Source organism: Crocuta crocuta, unplaced genomic scaffold, assembly GCF_008692635.1.
Source record: "Crocuta crocuta isolate KB4526 unplaced genomic scaffold, BGI_CrCroc_1.0 scaffold270, whole genome shotgun sequence".
Taxonomy (NCBI): Eukaryota; Metazoa; Chordata; class Mammalia; order Carnivora; family Hyaenidae; genus Crocuta; species Crocuta crocuta.
The window spans coordinates 2,636,891-2,657,745 of record NW_027527569.1 but is presented as its reverse complement, the minus strand read 5'-3'; the positions used below and the strand labels follow the sequence as shown (position 1 = coordinate 2,657,745).

At 36.7% G+C, this 20,855-nt stretch overlaps 1 protein-coding gene across 1 annotated transcript in view; it reads right to left on the bottom strand.

The window, feature by feature from the left end:
* Positions 1 to 20,855, bottom strand: part of TMEM30A (transmembrane protein 30A) — a 36,826-nt gene that overhangs the window by 8,401 nt on the left and 7,570 nt on the right. Inside the window, 2 exon segments of the mRNA XM_077770242.1 lie at positions 3,385 to 3,492; positions 5,849 to 5,956. Coding sequence (XP_077626368.1) covers positions 3,385 to 3,492; positions 5,849 to 5,956 — 216 coding nt within the window.

The following is a 20,855-nucleotide window of genomic DNA, read 5'->3' as shown; positions in this document are numbered from 1 at the left end:
TTAAACTAGAGATTCTACCAAGTCTGAGATTAGGTATCTGTCTGCATTGTTCTGAAACTCCAAAGCTACAGTAAGCCATGTTTCAAAACACATTAAAAGGAAACAAACAAACAAAAAAACCAGACTAAGATATTCTCATTTGATCATTTGGAAATTAACTAGAACCTGCTTAGTCCTCTTAGGGCTATTCTATTACCAACCAACACTGACTTGTATCCACATTCTCTGTGTCTAGACTGGATAAAGGACTGCCCACATAGAAAAGAAGGCTAAGGAAACATGTGGCAGGGATCTCATAAAGTCTCTTAATATTTGATTTCCCAGCTTTCTGTTCCCTAAGCCATCCAGATTTATAAAGTTAGTACTCTGAGACCATGAAGATAGACAGTATATAACTGGCTTATGACTACTGGAATGTCTTGATGAAAACAGCCATTAAAAAAAAAGGGTTTTAAATACAAATAAACTCTCAGAAGGGCAAATCTATCCTAGTCACTAAATTCTTCAGTAAGTTTTAAAAGAAGGGAAAATATTATTTACTACCTATGCATCAGGTACTGAATGCCAGATACTTTGCAGTAACTGGTTTAGCAAAGCCACATAATGAGTACCTAACATATCATGTACCATGCAAGGTGCTCAAAACAGAAAACATTTTTTAAAAATAATAAAGTCACAGTGAAACAGAGGAAATAGATCCATATACAACCCATTATTAGATGAAATAAGAGCCATGATGGAGGTGTCTATATTCATTCAACATATACTTCTTAAATGTCTTCCATGTGCTAAGCACTGGCAAGGTGCTTGGTATATAGTGGTTAATGAAAGCCATGCTCCCTGCCCTCATGATTTACAGTATAGCTGAGAAAACAGAAGACAAATAAATATATAATTACAAACTACAGTGTTATGAAAATAGTGTGCAAGTATTAGTGGAGGAAGGCAAAATAAATTTTGTGATAAGGAAAATCTGTGATAAGGAAAAGTTGGTTCTGGAGGTAGTATCATGTAAGTTAAGGCCTAAAGAAGAATAGGAGACCAGCATGTGAGAAGCAGGCAGAAGAAGGTTTTAAGCAGAGAATATATGCCATTGAGAAAAAAACTAGATATTTCTGAGAAGGTAAAAGGTAAATGTAGGTAGCGTATGGGGAAAAAGGAGAATGACATGATGACACTGGAGGATTATGCACAGTTCGGTCATCCTGAGATTTTACTCCAAGTGCTAGTAGACAGACCCCTGAAAGAAAAGTGGTATTTACATTTTTTAAAAAGATCACTGTAGTGACTATGTAGAAAATGACCTCAAAGTAGGACCAGAACAGATGGTGTGGAGAGAGTTTGGAATGAATGATGTGGAGTTAGTTAAGCAAGGTGAGAAGTGACTTGGGATAAGGTATGAGTGAACTAAATACGTAAAGGAGTTATTTTGCATCAAAGGGCACTAAAGATAATAGCAGGCCTCCAGATGAGAGGGCCTCAAGGGTAAAAGTTAAACCAACATCCTAGGCAAATACAATGTAAATGCCAAAATGGACAGATTTACTAGGTCCCAGGAATGGTTAGGGAGCAGCAGACGTTGCCCAGAGCAGCCAGGTCATAGCAGCATAGGTACATTAAAGACAGAGTATGAAACAATGAAACCAGAATAGCAGGTTGACAGCAGATTGTGAAGGATCTTATATATGATATTAAGCAACCTGGACTTCAATCTGTCCACTCTTAAAATCTTTGAAAATTCTGAAAGCCACCTGGTCTTAAAATCATGTACTTTGATCGAGCTCAGGGATCAATAAATGATAGACTGCAGGACAAATCCAGTCCACCACCTGTTTTTATAAATAAAATTTTATTGGAACACAGCTACACTACACACATCCATTGTAAGTACTGTCTGTGGCTACTTTCTTTCTAGAGTGGCAGAAGGGGGTAGAGGAGTTAGGAGACTGCAAGACCTACAAAACCCAAAATATTTACTGTCTGGCCCTTTACAGAAAAAAAAATTCGTAATTCCTAGTGTAGTATAAAAGCTTTGCTTGAAGCCTATAAGAAAAGAATCAGTCTCTGCTTCTTTTGTCCTCACTAAAAACAGGGTGTATCTACCTTTTAAAAACTATAAATCAACCATTTTCTGGGTCTCTGAACACACCCAATTTATAATCCCAGCCAACAAATTCAAAAAGGCCTAAGAACCTGGTACGTCTCACAGAATATCACCTTCTCTGGATTTGAGTCCTATCCACCACATGGATTGCAAAATGTCGCAGACCTAACCAGAATCTTTCAATAGACTTGCTATTTCTTAAGATCTCAACTCAAATATCAGGGACTAATAATAAAACCAGTAAAGATAACCTAGAGCAGCTATATGGTTACAGGACCATTTTGGTCACAATATAGTCCTAAATCGCATTCTAAAAGGTTCACTGTGTCTTTTTTTTTTTTCTCAATATTTATTTCTTTCTGAGAGACAGAGCACAAGCTGGGGAGGGGCAGAGAGAAAGGGAGGGGCAGAGAGAGAGGGAGACAAAGAATCTGAAGCAGGCTCCAGACTCTGAGCTGTCAGCACAGAGCCTGACGTGGGGCTTGAACCCAAGAAGCAGGAGATCAGGACCTGAGTTGAAGTTGGATGTTTAACCAATTGAGCCACCCAGGCACCCTGTTTCTAAGAAATACTAAATAGCTCTGGAACTCTGAAGATTTGCTGCATTAGCAACAATTACATAAAATACTTGGGCACCAACCACTACTATTTAAAGTTGAACACCAGTCAAGAAACGAAGATCTTCTAGCCCAAATCAGTGTGGGCATCAGAAGGGGAGATTGTTTAAAAGATATTTTAGAGCTCCATCCCTGTAGAGACTGATTTACTACACTTCGGAGAAGTCTGGAATCTGTATTTTCAAACAGTTCCTCAGACAACTTTTCGATAACCCATCCTTTGAACTTTCCTACTCAGGCTTTCCACAAGTTAAAAAACAGACAGCATACATGTTCAATTCTAAGACACAACTTCAGAAATTAAAAGTAGTTTATTTATACATTTCTACTAAGTATAACAGGAATGAGCAAACTCAAACAAGAACCAGTTATACCCAGAATACTAGACTCATCAAAATTCTATTACAATTAATAAAGCAAAAATCCAATGATACTACTAGAAAGAAGCAGGTAGTAATGTATCCTGATTGTAAGAAATCATTAATCTGTGAAAATTCCAGGTAAAAAGAATTTTTAACTAAAAACCCTCACCAAGCAAGTATAAATTACAAGTAACATTTTAATTTCATCCTAACATTATTATGTTTAACATTTGTAACTGAACAGTTGCTACATATTGTTATTTATATCTATCATATTTTCATATTTCATCATTTTACTTACAAGCAAAGCACTAACATCTCCATTTAGCTGACTATCATCTCGAGATTTCACGTAACGACGATGGTTTTGATAAAAATTAGACAGTCCATAATACATAAACACATTGCCCTAGAGAAAGGAAAGGGAAACAATTTTTATTTGAAACTACTAAGTACAAATTTGTTTCATGCATACTTAAAGGCTATGTCATTTGGACTTTATTAGTTTAGAATTTGTGGTAACTTAAAACAAGTACTAGAATGAATCCTACCAATCCTCAACAATCTAAAGCAGTACAAACTGTAAATAAAGTTAAAGAAGGTATGTGACAAAAATCAAAGAGTAAACTTTGAAAGTATCCTTAAAGACTTCAAAGAAGTACTATTGCATTAATAAAATGCCTCAGGGAACCTATGAGCATATTCTCTACCTTCAACTTCAAATTTTCTCTAATTCAGATTGGTCTTCACCCAGAGTCAACTTTACAAAGAGATAATGGTCAACTTTCTTTATTGCCCAAGTAAATTCTGAACTTGAATTGAGACATAATATATTTCACAACAAGCTACTACACATAATATAAATAATTAAAAAATTATTAGTAAAATTTCTAAGATAATGAGTCAATGCATAACAATAAAAAATACTTTAATATAGTTGGAGGAGCCAATTAGAATACTTTGGGAAAGAAGGGTAACCTACATACACTACAATTATTGAGAAGGTACCACAAAACCATCTTGAATGACTTAAGGTTATAAGAGGTAGCAGAAACATTAAGCTATTTTCTCATTTTTGGTTGCCACCTCCATAGTCTATAATCAAAAGTAACTCAATAAAAAAATTCAATAACATTTCAAGTATGCTTTATTTGATTTGCTATTTTCACATACACAATCATTTATTTAAAATTTGATTTTCAAATGAATGTCAAATTATGCAAAGCTTTTTAAATTTTTTTTTCATTTTTGAGAGAGAGACAGAGAGACAGCGTGAGCAGGAGAAGGACAGAAAGAGAGGGAGACATAGAATCTGAAGACAGGCTCTAGGCTCTGAGTTGTCAGCACAGAGCCCGATGCGGGGCTCGAACCTACAAACCGTGAGATCATGACCTGAGCCAAAATCGGACACTTAACCAACTGAGCCACCCAGGCACCCCTCAAATTATGCAAACTTTCCCATTCCATATAAAGAAAATGTTTACATACATAAAAACTCTTTAATTTTGGTTATCAAAAATATTACAGAAACAAAGAATATCCTTAAAAATATCTCAACTAAGAAGCAGTATAGTAAATTCAACTTATAAACTGAAAAAGAAATCCTTTCAGTGAATACTGAGACAAAGTAACTCCTAAAAGGCTGTTAGTGCAATTCAAAGTTTGGTCTTGTGAAGAGATACAGAACCCACAAAAAAATGGGCTTTTCAGAAAGAGAAGCTTTGAATGGGGCTTTTGGATGGGGAAGGAAACTACTGAAGCTTCTAATCACTACAAGTCTGTTGTATCTCCTTAATTCTCTCTGTTCTGACAAAAGCAGAACTTAATGCACCTATCTTTATAGTTTTCTTCATCACAGTGGAAAAGAATAGAACTTTTATGATGTTTTAAATTTGTATGTTATTCCTGCTGAAATATAGTAAAATAATTAAATTACTGTCTTTTCCCAAATTTATTTTCATGTTTTTAAGATAGTGTTATTATCCTTTATCTCAGTGCAAGAGCATCTATAACCACTAGATGGCAACCATCTACCAGGGACTATAAAAGTCACTGAGGCCTTTAAGAAAATTTTAAGTGTGGAAAAACCTAAAAAGTTATCATGTATAAAAGTAGTTTTGTTCCCTGAAGAATAAAACAATAATTTTTAAGCTCAATTTTTAGGTAAAGGAAAGCACAACCTGGTCATATAATGCCTATTCTAAATCTTTATGTCCTTTATAGCATCTGCTCAAATTCCAATGACAGATAAGTATGAATGCAAAAGACACACTGACAAACACACACACACACACACACACACACACACACACAGTGTTCCAACTGCTTATCAAGACATAAAAAATCAATAAGGTTTCACTAAGTGTTTGCACTTATGGTAATTCATACGAGATAGAAAAATAATATAATTTAAATGATGAATGAATTAGTAAATTTCTTAAAGTAAAACTTGACTTAGAATTAAAAGTAAAACTATTTTATGTAAACATGATACAGCCTTGATTTGTACATAATAAAATTTTCCAGTGAAAAGGTAAAATGTTTTAAATTTAGTTTATAAAGTACTAACTAAACAATTTAAATAAATACACATATTTAATTACCAGAGAGCATAATGCAACAGCCAAACAAAACAATCTTGCTCAAAAGTGTACGTACTTCAATAAATTAAAGTGACTACTCTACTAAAAATGAAGTAACTAGTAAAAAAATTTTAATAAAATATTTTTTAAAGCAGGCTTTTCTAACACATTGAGAATACTGACCTCAAATGATTGTTCCAGTGTGAAGTTAATGGTACAAATACAAGGTGTCACATTCGGAGACAGACATTTATTGCAGGGACTGGAAGGGTCTGTTCCGGTATAATCAATCTGTAAGAGAAAAATTTAAGTAAGCACTCTCTTGAAGAAAGTGAATATACTCTGAAATAACTTGCTATTCAAAAGAAAAATGAGTCCAATGAGACAACTGACAGTACAGAAAAAAGTTGTTTTTAAGGTAATCTATTTTGACAAAGTAAGGTAATAAAAACTGAAGAGGGTCCTATATTATTCTACTGGATCATCTTTCCAAGTAAATTCCTCTCTCCTTTTTACCAAGAGAAATATAGTTCTAAAATCAGATATAAAATTCTTGTTTTTTAATTTTTTTATGTTTATTTATTTTTGAGAGAGAGAGAGAGAGAGAGAGAGAGAGAGAGAGAATGAGTGGGGGAGGGGCAGAGAGAGAGGGAGACAGAATCCAAAGCAGGCTCCAGGATGTCAGCACAGAGCCTGATGTGGGCAAATTCACAAGAGTGAGATTGTGACCGGAGTCAAAGTCGGACGCTCAACCAACTGAGCCACCCAGGTGCCCCAAATATAAAATTCTAACTACATGATGTATAAAGATTTAATCTGCTATATAATGTCTAAATAATTAGGGGCGCCTGGGTGGCTCAGTTGGTTAAGCATCCGACTTCGGCTCAGGTCATGATCTCATGGTTCGTGGGTTCGAGCCCCACATTGGGCTCTGTGCTGGCAGCCAGCTCAGAGCCTGGAACCTGCTTCGAATTCTTTGTCTCCCTCTCTTTTTCTCTGACCCTCCCCTGCTCTCTCTCTCAGAAATAACTGAAAAAATTTTTTTAAAAATTTAAAGTCTAAACAATTAAAATACCAAATTGATAGAGATCAGTAAACCAATTATTGCTCTTCCTAATTATTAATTCTTAATCTTCCAATCTTTAACACTTTTCAGTCATCTTAGCTTTCCATGGTACATTTTCAAATTGAAAAAAAAACAACTATTAGGTATCTCAAGAGCTACCATTAAAAAAACAAAAACAAAAACAAAAAACCCTGGTATTGTAAAATAATAAATTTGTGTTGTCTTTGTCCTGGTTTCCTGTTAGGGAGCATCTAAAACCCTCAGAATCTCCCCAGTGACAGGAGTATACTTGTTTTTGATAAGCCACTAGAGTTTGCACTGAAGAGAAGCTCAAGATGGGAGCTGGTCACCAGAAAGAGTATATGTAATTAGGGACTTTGGCCCAGCCTGACCTCTGGGAAGAGGGAGAAGGGTAGCAATTTAGTTCAATCATGTGGGCTAATGTTTAATCAATCATGCCTGGTCACGAAATGTCAATAAAAACTCTGGAAATGGAAGCACAGGGGAGCTTCCTGGTTGGTTAACCCACTGATGTGCCAGGAGTGTGATGTGCCCTGATTCTACAGGAAGGCAAAAGATTCTGTATTCAGGACCCTCCCAAATCTCAACTTATGTGTGTCTGCATTTAGCTAGTCCTAATTTATGTTGTTTACAATAAGACTGCAATCCTAAGTATAGCATTTTCTCAAGTTGAGTCATTCAGTCAAATTACTGAATCTGAGAAGGGTCACAAGAACCCCAGATTTACAGTCAAGTGCAGAACACCTGATGATCTCTAAACTTGCAATTGGCATCTGAAGAACAGCCGTGTGTGTGTGTGTGTGTGTGTGTGTGTGTGTGTCTGTCTGTGTGTGGGGGAGGTCTTAGGAAGCCCCCGGATTTGTTGCTAGTTAACCAGAAGCGTGGGCAGCCTGACTTGCAGCTGGTGTCTAAAGTGGTGGCAATCTTGTTGAGAACCATGCCCTTACACCTGTGGAGGTTGATGCTAGCTCACAGTGGTTAGTGTCAGAATTGAATCCTCTGTACTCTACCTATTCATCCCTCCCTCCCCTAACCACCAGCAACCAATGATCTTTTTACTGTCTTCACAGTTTTGCCTTTTCCAGAATGTTGTACAGCTGAAATCACACAGTATATAACCTTTTCAGATTGGCCTCTTTCACTTAATATGCACTTAAAGTTACTCCATGTTTTTCATGACTCAAGAGCACATTTCTTCTTCATGTTGAACATTATTCCAATTTTTGGATGCACCACAGATTATTTTTCCATTCACCTACTAAAGGACATTTTGATTGCTTCCAAGTTTAGGCAATTATTGGTAAACCTACTATTCATGGATCTATTTAGATGGATGCTAAAACATTCTTGTGCAAGTTTTGTGTAAACCTGTGTTTTCAGCCAATTTGAGTAAATAACAAAGACTAGGAATGCTGGATTGTAGGTTAAGAGCATGCCTCATTTTGTAAGACTGCCAAACTATCTGTACTATTTTGCATTCCCACCAGCTGTGAATGAGTTCCTGTTGCTCCACATTATTGCCAGCATGGGCTGCTGTCAGTTTTTTGGATTCTCACCATTTTAATACATGTACCGAGGGATCTCATTTTAATTTACAATTCTCTAATGTATGTTAAGTATCTTTCACATACTACTTGTCATCTGTATATTAGGGACTAAATGTATCCTCCCATAATTCACATGTGGAAGTACTAGTTTTCAATGTGACTATATTTAGAGATGGGGCCACTGGAAGATAATCAGGTTTACATGAGGTTATGAAAGTAGGGCTCCCCATGATGGGATTAGTCTCCTTATGAGGAGAGACCAGAGCTCTCTTTCTCTCTCTACCCTGTGAGAACAAATTGAAAAGGCAGCATCTGCAAAGTCAGGAACTGAATCTACCAGTACCTTGATCTTAGACTCCCCAGACTCCAAAACATGAGAAATAAATGTCTGTTGTTAAAGCCAGTCAGTCTATGTTTTTTGTTCGGTTTTTGGTTTGGGTATTTTGTTTTGTTTGTTTTTTTTTGTAGCAGCCCATGCTAAAACAGAGTTTGTACTAAAAAGTGGGGTGCTGCCACAACAAATACCTGTAAAGACATAAGTGGCTTTGGACCCATGTAAAGGGTAGAGGCTGCAAGAAACTGGAGATGGATACTAAAAATATAAACATTAAGAGTAATTCTGCTGAGACCTCAGAAAGAAATCTGAAGAGTTAGAAAGAAAGCTACCATCCTCTTAGAGAATGAATAAATAATCATGAACAGAATACTGGTCAAAATAATAGATGGTAAAGGCCATTCTGATGAGGTCTCAGCAGAAACAAGGAACGTGTTATTTGGCAATGGGAAAAAAAGTGATCCTTATTATGAAGTAGCAGTGTTCTAGTGTTTTATGGAAGGCTGTTTTGTGAGGGATGAAGTTGGATATTTAGTTGGAAGATTCCTAAACAAAGTGTTGAAGGGGTGGCCTGGTTCCACTTGACTGCTTAAGTTAAATACAAGAAGGGAGAAATGAATAGAAGCAGAAATAATGTTAAGCAAAAAGGGACCAAAACTTAAAAGATTTGGGAAATTCTTGACTATCCATATTGCAAAAATTGAGAAATGCTGTACTGAAGAGAATACTAAGGGTGTGTGGCTGAACAAGCACTAGATAAAGCTATTAGTGTGGGTGTGAACCGTGGACCTAAGCAGCCGTTCCAGCAGAAATGCCAGTTTGAACTAATGAGGAGTCGGAACAAAATGAAGAGGGCTGTGGGACTTCTTAGATCCTACAGGACTCAGTGATAGAACCAATTTGCTACAAACATGTGCTATTGTTCTTCAAAACTAGGGAAGAACTACCCCAAAGATGATTCAGAGACCATCCTCAGTTGATTCTTCATCCTCAGCTCAAAGATGAAGAAGGGTTCAACAGGCCAGATGGCAGCAGCCAAGAAAGAGCCTTGCAGCAAGACTGCCAGCCTGGTGGGTCCTGAAGGTAGAGCATCAAACCAAAGAGGATTACACTTGAGCCTTAAAATCTAATGGTATCTGCCTTGCTAGGTTCTGAAGACTTGCTTAGAACTTGTCATCCCTTTTTTCCTCTCATTTTCTCCCCTTTCAAATGAGCATGTCTATGCTCTGTCAGTTCCTCTACTATATTTTGGAAGCACAAACTTCTTATCTGGTTCAATAGGTTCACAGCTGGAGAGAAATTCTGCCTCAGAATGAATGAACCTAAAGTATCACCCATATCTGACTGAACTGATATTTAGATGAGACGTTAAGAGTTGATGCTGGAATGAGTTGAGACTCTGGGGGACTGCTGGGATGGAATCAAAGTATATTTTGCATACAAGAAAAACATGAATTTGAGGAGCACAAGGGTGGAATGTATGAAATGAATTTATCCCTTCCAAAATTTATATCTTGAAGCCCTAACCTCCAATTATGATGGCATTTGGAGGTGAGCCTTTGGGAGGTAATTATGTTTAGATGAGAGTTAAAGGGTGGGGCCCCTAGGACAGGATTAGTGTCTTTAGAAGAAAGACTATGTCTTTTAAAAATGTTTTTCCTAGTCTGTGGCTTGTGTTCTCACTCTTTCGATAAATAAGAATTTATCTTAATAAAGGACAAAAATAGCCGTTTAATCTTTATTTCTGAAACTGAACATTTAAACTTTACATATAGATGTTCAATTTTTCTTTATAATTGGAAAAAAGGTTAAAATCAATATATGGAAAATAGAGCCAGCAATTAATTGCAGCATCTGAGTGCTTTTCAAAAAACACAAAACTGCTTAATCTTGATTTTGTCAAACTTCTGATATTGAAATGTTCTCCATCAAGCTTATTTGTTTACTAATGAAACTTTGTTTAGAGAAAATTTTTATTCACTGAAAATATCTAGGAAAAGTTAGGTACATAACTAAAACTAGCTAAAAACACAGGTCTCCTAAATGAAGAGAGTCAAAGCATATATAATTTAGTACTAGACCTGCTGGGCCACAACCTTCCACTCAGGGCCTGTACACGCACAATATTCCACCTGAAAGCCAAGTTTTATGATTCTGAAAAGATGAGACCATTTAGAAGACAGAACTATATTTAAAAATCTATATTAAACTATATTAATTTTTTTCAAATTTTTATTAAAAAAATCTCTGCACATTTTCTCTTTTTTAAGACAAATTTAAGGATATAAAAAAAAGTTGCCAGCTGGGCCTACTACCATTTTGTATACCTTTGAACAAAATCTCCTCAAATCACTCTCTTTCAAATTAGTTTCTAGGGCAAAGTAGGAAAGAAGCATTATTAGTTGTGAATAAGCAAGGGTATGCATTATTTATTTATTTGAACAAAAATAATTAATAGGATAGAATGTAAAATCTAATCAATTATAGAACAGTATATTAAAACTGAACATTTTATTGGAACCAAGAATAATTGCTGAATATTAAATTCTACTTCAACAAAGTAAAGGGATAGCTACAACATTTACATAACAACCTTTGATTATAATTTTCAAAATATACAAAAAATTGCATGATTTTAGAAAATCTGAAAGAAACTTTTAATTTAATTTAATTTTTTAAAATATTTTTTTATTTTTGAGAGAGCACGCAAGCAGGGGAGGGACAGAGAGAGGGAGACAGAGAATCCAAAGCAGGCTCCAAGCTCTGCGCTACCAGATCAGATCAAGACATGAGCAAACGTTGGACCCTTAACAGACTGATCCACCCAGATGCCCCTGAAAGGAATTTTTTTAAAAATCCTATCATTAACATATTAAGCCCTATTACATGCAAGGCAAAACATATGGTACAAAGTAGATACAAAAGCAATCATTATCTTATACTTCAATACACCTTACACATTCCTTCCTATTACAGACACACTGGATATCATCTGATCCTCACCAAAAGCCTAAATTGTTATCTCCATTGTATGCAAAAAGAACATATTTAGAAACCTGCCCAAGGTCATACAAATAGCAATAGCTGGTACTAGGCTAGAAGTGAAGATTTCTGACTCCAAGCCCAATGTTTCTCCCACTAAACTTTTCCTGAAGAATCATCAGTCCCCTTTGCTTCTAGAAGACTATTTTAGTAAAGATATCACATGAATACAAAGAAAACTACTATAAATGCTAAGTGCCAACTGAATGCTAAAGTACTATGTGAACCAAACTTTCTTAATAAGAAAAAAGAACTTGAACTGAGCCATTAAAAAAAAGAAGAAAAAAAAACATTTGTTCAAGTGAAAGAGGGGGAATACAGAGAAGCAAGGAAGTAGAGAGCACAGGCATTAAAAGCACTTAACATATAATGTCTAGCAAAAACTACAATAGTCCTGGCAAAGCTTGTTTTTATTTTCCTTATTTTAACCTAGGAAACTTTTAGGCAAGTTCAATAATTTTCACAAGATTATACCCTGCTAGGAACGATGAGCAAGAATTTGAACCTAGCTCTGCTTTTCTCTAAGATCTATGTTGTTTTCACGCTAGTAGGAAAGGTTGGTCTGCATTGTGCAAGTGGAAGAAGAACAGGGGTATAATAAGGCAGCAGGGTACCCTAGAGTACTGAGTAATGTATTTTCAAGTATTTAAACTGCTTCTTTTCCTTTATTAATAGGTAATATATCACTGTAGAAAAATTCCTGTCAAAAATGCTCACCAGATAAAGGGAATGAAGGAATGAAAAAAACATCCATATTTAAGTTATTTACAGCCTATTAAAAGCAATTGAATGATTTTTTTAGATTTAATCACTCCATTTTAATCTTTTTTGAAGATTAGGGTTTTTTTTTTTAATTTTTTTTATTTTTTTTTATTTCTAGGAGAGAGAGAAACAGTGTGAGCAGGAGAGGGTCAGAGAGAGAGGGAGTCACAGACTGAAACAGGCTCCAGGCTCTGAGCTGGCAGTCAGCAGAGAGCCCGACGCAGGGCTCGAACCCACGAACCGCAAGATCATGACCTAAGCAAAAGTCGGACGCTTAACCGACTAAGCCACCCAGGCGCCCCTTGAAGATTAGTTTTTAAAAAATCAAAAGCTTAATTCTAAACTTATAGCTACAAAACAGCTTAGTCTTTTATATCTTAATCAAACTCTATGGGTCATATGAAATCTGTTGTTTGTTTCTATAAATTAGAGAACTTGAGTAGGAACCACAGACAAGGATTTTACTTCTAATTCAGTGAGTTTCAATCTCACACTTGGAAATGATAAACTGACATAGTAGGTAATAAATAATGTAAATTATCTTTGAAGAAAGGACAGCAATAGCAAAACTAGCTTTAAATTCCCAAATGTCTTCTCCATGCCAATACCATTCTTAACATTTTACAAAGAGGAAATTGAGATTCAGAGGTTAAACAAACAGCCAGTATGTGACTATATTCATTTCCTAGGGCTGATGTAACAAACCATAAACTGTGTGTCTTAGAACAAGAGAAATTTATTCTCTCACGATTCTGGAGGCTAGAAGTCTGAATACAAGGTATCAGCAGGGCGATGCTCCCTCTGGGACTCTGGGCAGATTCCTACCTTGCCTCCTTCTAGCCTCTGGTGGTGACCATCAGTTCTTGGTGTTCTCTGACTTGCAGCTGCATCACTCCACCTCTGTCTCGGTTGCTGTATGATTCTCCCTCCCTATGTCTGTCTTCACATCACCTTCCCTCTATGCCCGTCTGTCTCTTTGCATAAGGACACCACTCATACTGGGTAGGAGCCCACCCAAATGACCTCATGTAACTTGATTACATCTTACTCTATTTCCAAATAAAGTCACATTCACGGCTACTAGGAGTAGGATTTCACCATATCTTTTTTGGGGGGGACAAAATTCAATCCATCACGGTGATAAGTTCATATCTGTCCAACTCCAAAGTTGCTGTTCCTTTCATTACACTGTACTGCTGCTGCCTATAATCTTGAATAGCATGCACTATACGACAATTTACAAATATGAAGGTCAATTTTTTTTTAACATTTCTATATCTAGAGACAGAGCATGAGTGAGGGAGGAGCAGAGAGAGAGGAAGACACAGAATACAAAGCAGGCTCCAGGCTCTGAGCTGTGGCCATGGAACACAATGCAGGGCTCAAACTCACCAATCGTGAGATCATGACCTGAGCGGAAGTTGGACGCTTAACCAGTTGAGCCACCAGATGCCCCGGAAGTCAATTTTAAAGTATTGTATTTACAAATAAAATTGGTTTCAATTGTGAATACACAGATGTTTTAAACAGTGCTACCAAATCTTCATACTTTTCAACTAAATTATAGATTAAAAACAACTTTGTTATGATAAGTAGATATTGTAGGGGCCAAGGGCAGGCAGCCCCAAGATGGGCCACTTTGGCATGAACATTATTTAAGTTAAAAGCAATCAAAACCCAGCAGATTGAGGCAACGCCCTTCACTTCCCCCTCAAATGCCTACTTGTACCAGGAAGAGAGCTATTAACAGAGATTCCTACCTAACAATCTAACAGAGATTCTAACCTAACTAACAGAGATTCTTTACCTAAGAAACTTATCAACACAACAGGGCAATCTCTGCTTTCCAAATACCTCCTTTCTCCTTCCTGCTAATGGTCTTTTTCTCTCCTTTGTATCCTCAGATCCCTAATCCTCTCCTCAGCTCATATATAAGCATCATGTTGCCTAACTGCTGGAATTTCTATGACAGTATGGATTCCCTGTAGTATATTATCAAATTTTATTTTCTCCTGTTAATGTGTCTCATGTCAATTTGATTCTTAGTCCAACTAGAAGGACCTTGAAGGGTAGCAGAACTTCTTCCCTGACAATATCATCGCAGGACCATCTTAACTTTTAGAGTTTGAAATAGAATTTTATAATACAAAGTTTTTCTATATGGCATTTAACTCATTTCTACCAACAAAAAAAAATAATTCCAAATAAAGTTTTAGTCTATCCCTTAACAGTCTTTCTAAGGTATCAAGTTATAAAAACTGCCTAGGAGAAAACTAATGAAAAGGGCCTTGCTAATTATGCTCCAATCCACATAAAACAGGAGATTAAAGGAACAGATAAATTAATATGAATAAAGCAGAGCTTTCTATTTTGAGGAAATACATGATCACTTCTATATAAAATACTGTTTTTATATAGTTATACAATTGATGTCCAAATATTAGTGGCTTGTCTCAAGCACTACTTTCTCACAATAACTTCCTCATACCACCTTATATCATGTGTCATCCATTATACTCCCCTCTCTAAATTGTCACTGGTCTTATCAACACCCCAGTCCCATTTGTATTTTCCTAGAGGAATTCCCTTGGTAGAGTTTCTTCCTTCCTACTTGAAATTCTGACCATCTCTATCTATTTCAAATTTATGGTGATTTTTTGAAAATTCATACATTTATGATTGTTTAATCCTTTTTAATTGTGCGTCCCTAAAAATTTAGCTTTAAAAAAAATCAATAATGATTCATTGAATCCCTTAATCTTACACCCAACTGTTTTTTGATATCTGTAAATGGTACTGAAAAAGGACTTCAACTACCTCCATTTTGACCTCAGTCTGTACTTTCTAAATGATTAAGTTCCTTCCAGTTTATCTCTTAACTCAAGCAAAAGACCCTTCGGGCAAAGCATCCCTGAAATGGGAACTGATACTACCCCCCTTTAAGCGACAAGGACTGCCCTGAGCCAGGACCTCTGCAAGATTGACTCCAAGACAATGACTGACCTGACTTCTACTGCCCACCTGCATGTACCCACTGACCTTTGTCCCACATTTTCCTTATATAAACCTAGAAGTATTTTCACCACTTTGGAGATGGCCTTTGGATTTTGTCAGTGGCCACTGGCTGAACTGATCTATTTAGGACGCTCAGAACCAGGTGCTCTTGCACCCCTCTGCCCTGGCTAAAGCATCACCACTGCCCCAAGCATCTAAGCTCAAAATCTCTACTTTGGCATTAGCCCCCAAGTTCTGCTAATTCTTCCTTAGCAATATATTTGGTATCCTTGAATTTGACTCTCATTGCTTCCACTACAGATCAAACTTTGAGACCTCATGCTAATATTTTTAAAGAGGGGGAAAAAATGACATTATGTCTTCTAAAAAATTAAGTAAAAATTAATTAATTCAAAAAATTAAAAAAAAATTAATTCAAAACTAATTATAATTCGGGGCACCTGGGTGGCTTAGTAGGTTGAGTGTCCAACTCTTGATTTCGGCTCTAGCCATGATCTCATGAATTCAACCATCTCTCCCCCTCCCTGCCACCCCGAGCTCTGCACTGACAGTGTGGAGCCTGCTTGGGATTCTCTCTCTTCCCCTATTTCTCTGACCCTCCTGCCACCCCGCCTCTCTCAAAATAAATAAATAAACTTAAAAAAACCCCACTAAATATAATCATATATAATGTGAGACCTGACAGCTTAGAACAATAGCCCACTTAGTATATTGATGAACAATGTTATTAGACGCTATACTGTATATAATCATCCTTGAATAAATTTTAATTAAGTTTAGAAATTAAACTACAAATCCATATAACTGGTGGTTGGTCTTTGGCTTCCAAATTTTCAGAACTAATATGTATACAACAGCACTTACTTTTAAAATAAACCTCAAAAAAATCTGTGTTGGTGTGCAGAGCAGTGAGTGTATTTTATGCCATTTTTAAAATCATGCACCCCCTCTCCTTTGCTGCAACATTTGCCAATCAACCCATTTGCTAAATTTTCAGCACTATCTAGGTTACTGTTCAACAAGCAAATTTGTTTTGTCTTTAGACATGGATGGGTGTAGACAGCAAAATGGAGTTTCTTATTACAAGCAGAAGGCTTGTGTCAAGGAGTGATGCAAGTAGTTAAAGGTCCTACAGCTAGGAGATATCACCAGGACCAGCATCAGCTGACACCCCAGAACTGATAATATGCAGAACCAGAGGAGGTCTGCAGGGGCCCAAAACCAATTAAATTCCTTTAAAAGGGGAGGATTTTTGCAGCAAAATGTCACTCTTTAGATTTGACCTCTATGTCTGACCACTTAAAAAAGGCAACAGCCACCGAAGGCTCTGCCCGATTGTCTCTGAACAGAACTGAGATCCTTCACTGCTTGAACCTAACAAGGAGTAAGTGCCCAGAGCTGACCTGGACCAGGTGAGGTCTCATATCAACTTCACATCCACAGGCTGACTTTTTAACTTCCTACAGCCTTCTGTTATCTTGTTTTTTGTGTGGTTTATCTATGTTCTGCTCTGTGTGCTGTGTAAGAAGCCAAGTTTAATCACATGGTGAAATGATACTGAGTTTGGAATCCTGAACCTGCTTTATAATTGTGATTAACTTTGTTTTATGATTGAATAAAGCTGACACTGTGGAAAGAGACAACTCATGTGTGTGCCTTCACAGGGTGCTCATGACAATGGAAATCATATCATACAAATTTCATCTTCTACTCTATAACACTTTCCTTGGCTAATTTCAATAATTTCTTCAGACCCACAGTACCGTTCAGATGATTAATAATTGTTTTAAAATGTCTTGACTGTACTTAGGTTAATTAACTTGTTCATTAAGACATCTTGCCCCCATTAGATGCCAAGCATTGTGCTATAGAATGGAAAAACATAATGGAAAAATACATTGTTCATACTACAAAAAAATTTAGACTAGTGAAACAGAAAGTCATCTTAATAATTACAGGATATAATTTGATATTGTCAGGCCATAAGCTAATACTTACGGAACCTGAGAGACATATATATCAGGTGGGGAAAGGGAGGAATCAGGCACACTTTCCACAATGTTGACAGAAATGAAATTTGAAACAAATGTCAGGATAAGAAAGGAAGGACATTTCAGGTAGACCGCAAACTACATTCCAGAAACTATAACTGTCTGCTATGACTAGAGCAAAGGGTAGGGGAGTGGTAGGAGGTGAGGTTAGAGAGTGTTTATGATAGCATAAAGAAAATTACTTTCCATGTTAAGGGGTCTGAAGATTAAAAAAAAGGGGGGGGAGGAGAGTTTGAACATTAGCCTGAATACTAGAGGGAACCATAGGAGAAACTCTAAGCAAGAAAATGAAATAGTCTTTTAAAAAGATCACCCTGTCAGTAATGTACAGAAAGACTAAAGACAATACCAGACTAGGGGTGTCTCGGTGGCTCAGTGTGCTGAGTGTCCGACTCTTGATTTCGGCTCAGGTCATACTCTCACAGTTCATGAGATCAAGCCCCATGTTAGGCTCTGAGCTGACAGTGCAGAGCCTGCTTGGGATTCTCTCTCTCCCTCTCTCTCCCCGTCCTAGCCCCACTCCCCCCTCAAAATAAGTAAATATTTTTTGAAACAAGACAAAGAAAATCCCAGACTAGAAGCAAAGAAAATAGAATGCCACGGCAATAATCCAGGTGGGAAATGTTGAGAACACAAACTAAGAAAAGGGCAGTGGAAATGAGGAAAAGACAGATTCAAAAAAGTAGACTCTAGAATCTATAGAACTTAGAACCTAGAGATGGGATGATGACAAATTAGTTTGACTTCCAGGATTTCTGGTGTGAAAAACAAGGTGGATGATAATGGCATTCACTTTAAGACAGGTTCACCATGCTTTTTATGTTAATACAAAGGTCAGCTCTCAACACTCCCTTCATATGAACTAGTGGCAGCAGCCCTGGGCATTATTATCGTTCACACGCTCTTCCTCAAAACTGGTTTCCAGGACACTGCATTTCCCTTGTTTTTCTCCTACTTCACTGGCTGCTCCTTTCCAATCCCCTTAGCTGTTCCTCCCCTCTCCCCAACCTCTATATACACTGGAGTGACTCAGGGCTGTCTAGAAGCTCTCACTTTTCTTTGCCCTATAAAACCACTCTCTTGACTACATTCTATCTTGTCTTTACATATCATCTGTGTTAACCTGCAAAATATGCAACCAAAGTCTCAACCTTCCCCCTACACTCATATATTCAATTGCCTACTCATTATTTACAACTTGGATGTCTAAAAGGCATCTCATCCTAGCAAGTCAAAAATAGAACCCCTTTTTTCAGCTTCTCACGCTCAAACCCCTACCACTATACCAAAACTTCTCCTACAGTCTTCTACTATCTCAATAAACTACAACACCATCCTTCCAATGCAGGTCAAAATATCTTAAAGTTATCTTTGATTCTACAATTTCTCTCACTCCCCACACACATACTACCCTTACCAGGTTTCCTGTGTAGGGGCCAAGAGCAAGTTGTTCCCAGACGGGCCACTCTAGCTAAAAGTTTACTTGGAGTTAAAAAGCCATCAAAACCCAGTAGATTCAGGAAAAGGTTTTTACCTCCCCCACAACTGCCTAAAAACAATTTAGATGGAGGACCTGCTCCAGGAAAAGAGCTATGATCATAGATAACTGCATTCATTATACTATGAACTAGATATGGTAGACAAGGAGGAACCTACCAAGGCCTGTATGATCAAAGTTTTCTATGCCCTATTGTTTCTGACTGGTCCAGCAAACATTTGTTTACTAACCAATTATCTGTCTGTGAACTAGTTCCCTTTAAAGTTCCAAACCCCTATCCCTTCTCCTTAGTTTATTATGACATATATATATACCTCATTTTGCTTGTTTTTGGAATTTTCATGTCTGTATGGATTCCCCATATGTACACTGTTGAATTGGATTGTCTCATGTCAGTTTGATTCTTAGTCCAGCTAGAAGGACTCTGAAGAAGATAGAACATTCTTGCTTCCCCACACCCACTTCTATTCTTATCCCCCAGGTAATATTCTCCATTTCATGGCCAGAATGACTCTTTTAAACATAAGTAAGATCATGTCACCAGTCTGTGTGAAGCTTTTCAATAGGTTCCAAAATCCTTATGGATCCCATATGTGTACCCCATTACTTAACCACTCTAACCCTATCTTCTACTAACCTTCCCCACTTCTCACTCTACTCCAGCCACACTAGCCTCTTCCCTCAAACATCCTATTAAACACACTCTTCAGGACTTTTGCTTACTACTTCTTCTGCCTGGAATATCTTTCCCTTAGTTATCAATATGGCTCATTCCCTGATTTCTTTTATATCTTTATTCAAATACCACTTTACTGAGGCCTTCTCTGACTATTCTCTTTAAAACTGTCAATCATTCTTCAACCCTTCCTATTCCCTTTCCTTCCTTCATGTTTCTTCGTAGCACTTTAGATCTAACTATCCAATATACTTCAGACAGTGAATTAAGTGAATGAAAGATGAGAATGGACATTATCAATATGTGTGGAACTCTGTAGAAAAAAAAAATACAAACCAGCACCTAAAAGAATCAAAACAAAGGGTAAGAGTGCTAGGATATGAATTCTAGCTATGTGACTAGCAAATGACTTAATCTCAGAGTTAACATTCCCTTCTTAAAAAAAAAAAAAAAAAGAATAATAATAACATTACCATGTGTCACTACGTCAAATGACACCTGTACACAAAATTTTTAGCATGACAAATATTCAAAGTTAACTCATTAATATTTTTATTATACACAGAATTAAGATAGGACTTTTCATTTTTAAGAGGTAGAACTAGAACACACTTATATGTTGAACAGCAAAGGAAAAAAGAGAGGCTGAAGAAAATAAAAGGAAGGTAAAGATATTCAATATTCTTTCTATTATTTTTTAAAAAGTTATCAACAAAGTGATACACCTGATTTCCTTTTCACATACAAAACAATACATAATGCCGTTTACTATGAAATCAAGGTCAACTCAATACTATAATCAATATAAAAATGCAATCTATTTTTCAGTATCTAAACTACTAGACTCATACAAGATGATTTAGCTCCCAACTAGCCAACATATTACTACCAGAAAAAAATCTTTCTCTATATAGTCCAATTTTGCAGAGACTCCTAACACCCTCCAACTTAAATTTTTGTGCTACCTTTCTTCCATAGTTTAAAACTCAATTACTAACTATAGAGAACAAACTGATGATTACTAGAGGGAGGGCTGGGTAGGGGGGATGGGTGAAATAGGGGATGGAGATTAAAGAATACACTTATCATGATGAGTAATGAGTAATGTATAGACTAGTTGAATCCGTATACTGTATATCTGAAACTAATATAACATTGTATGTTAACTACACCAAAAT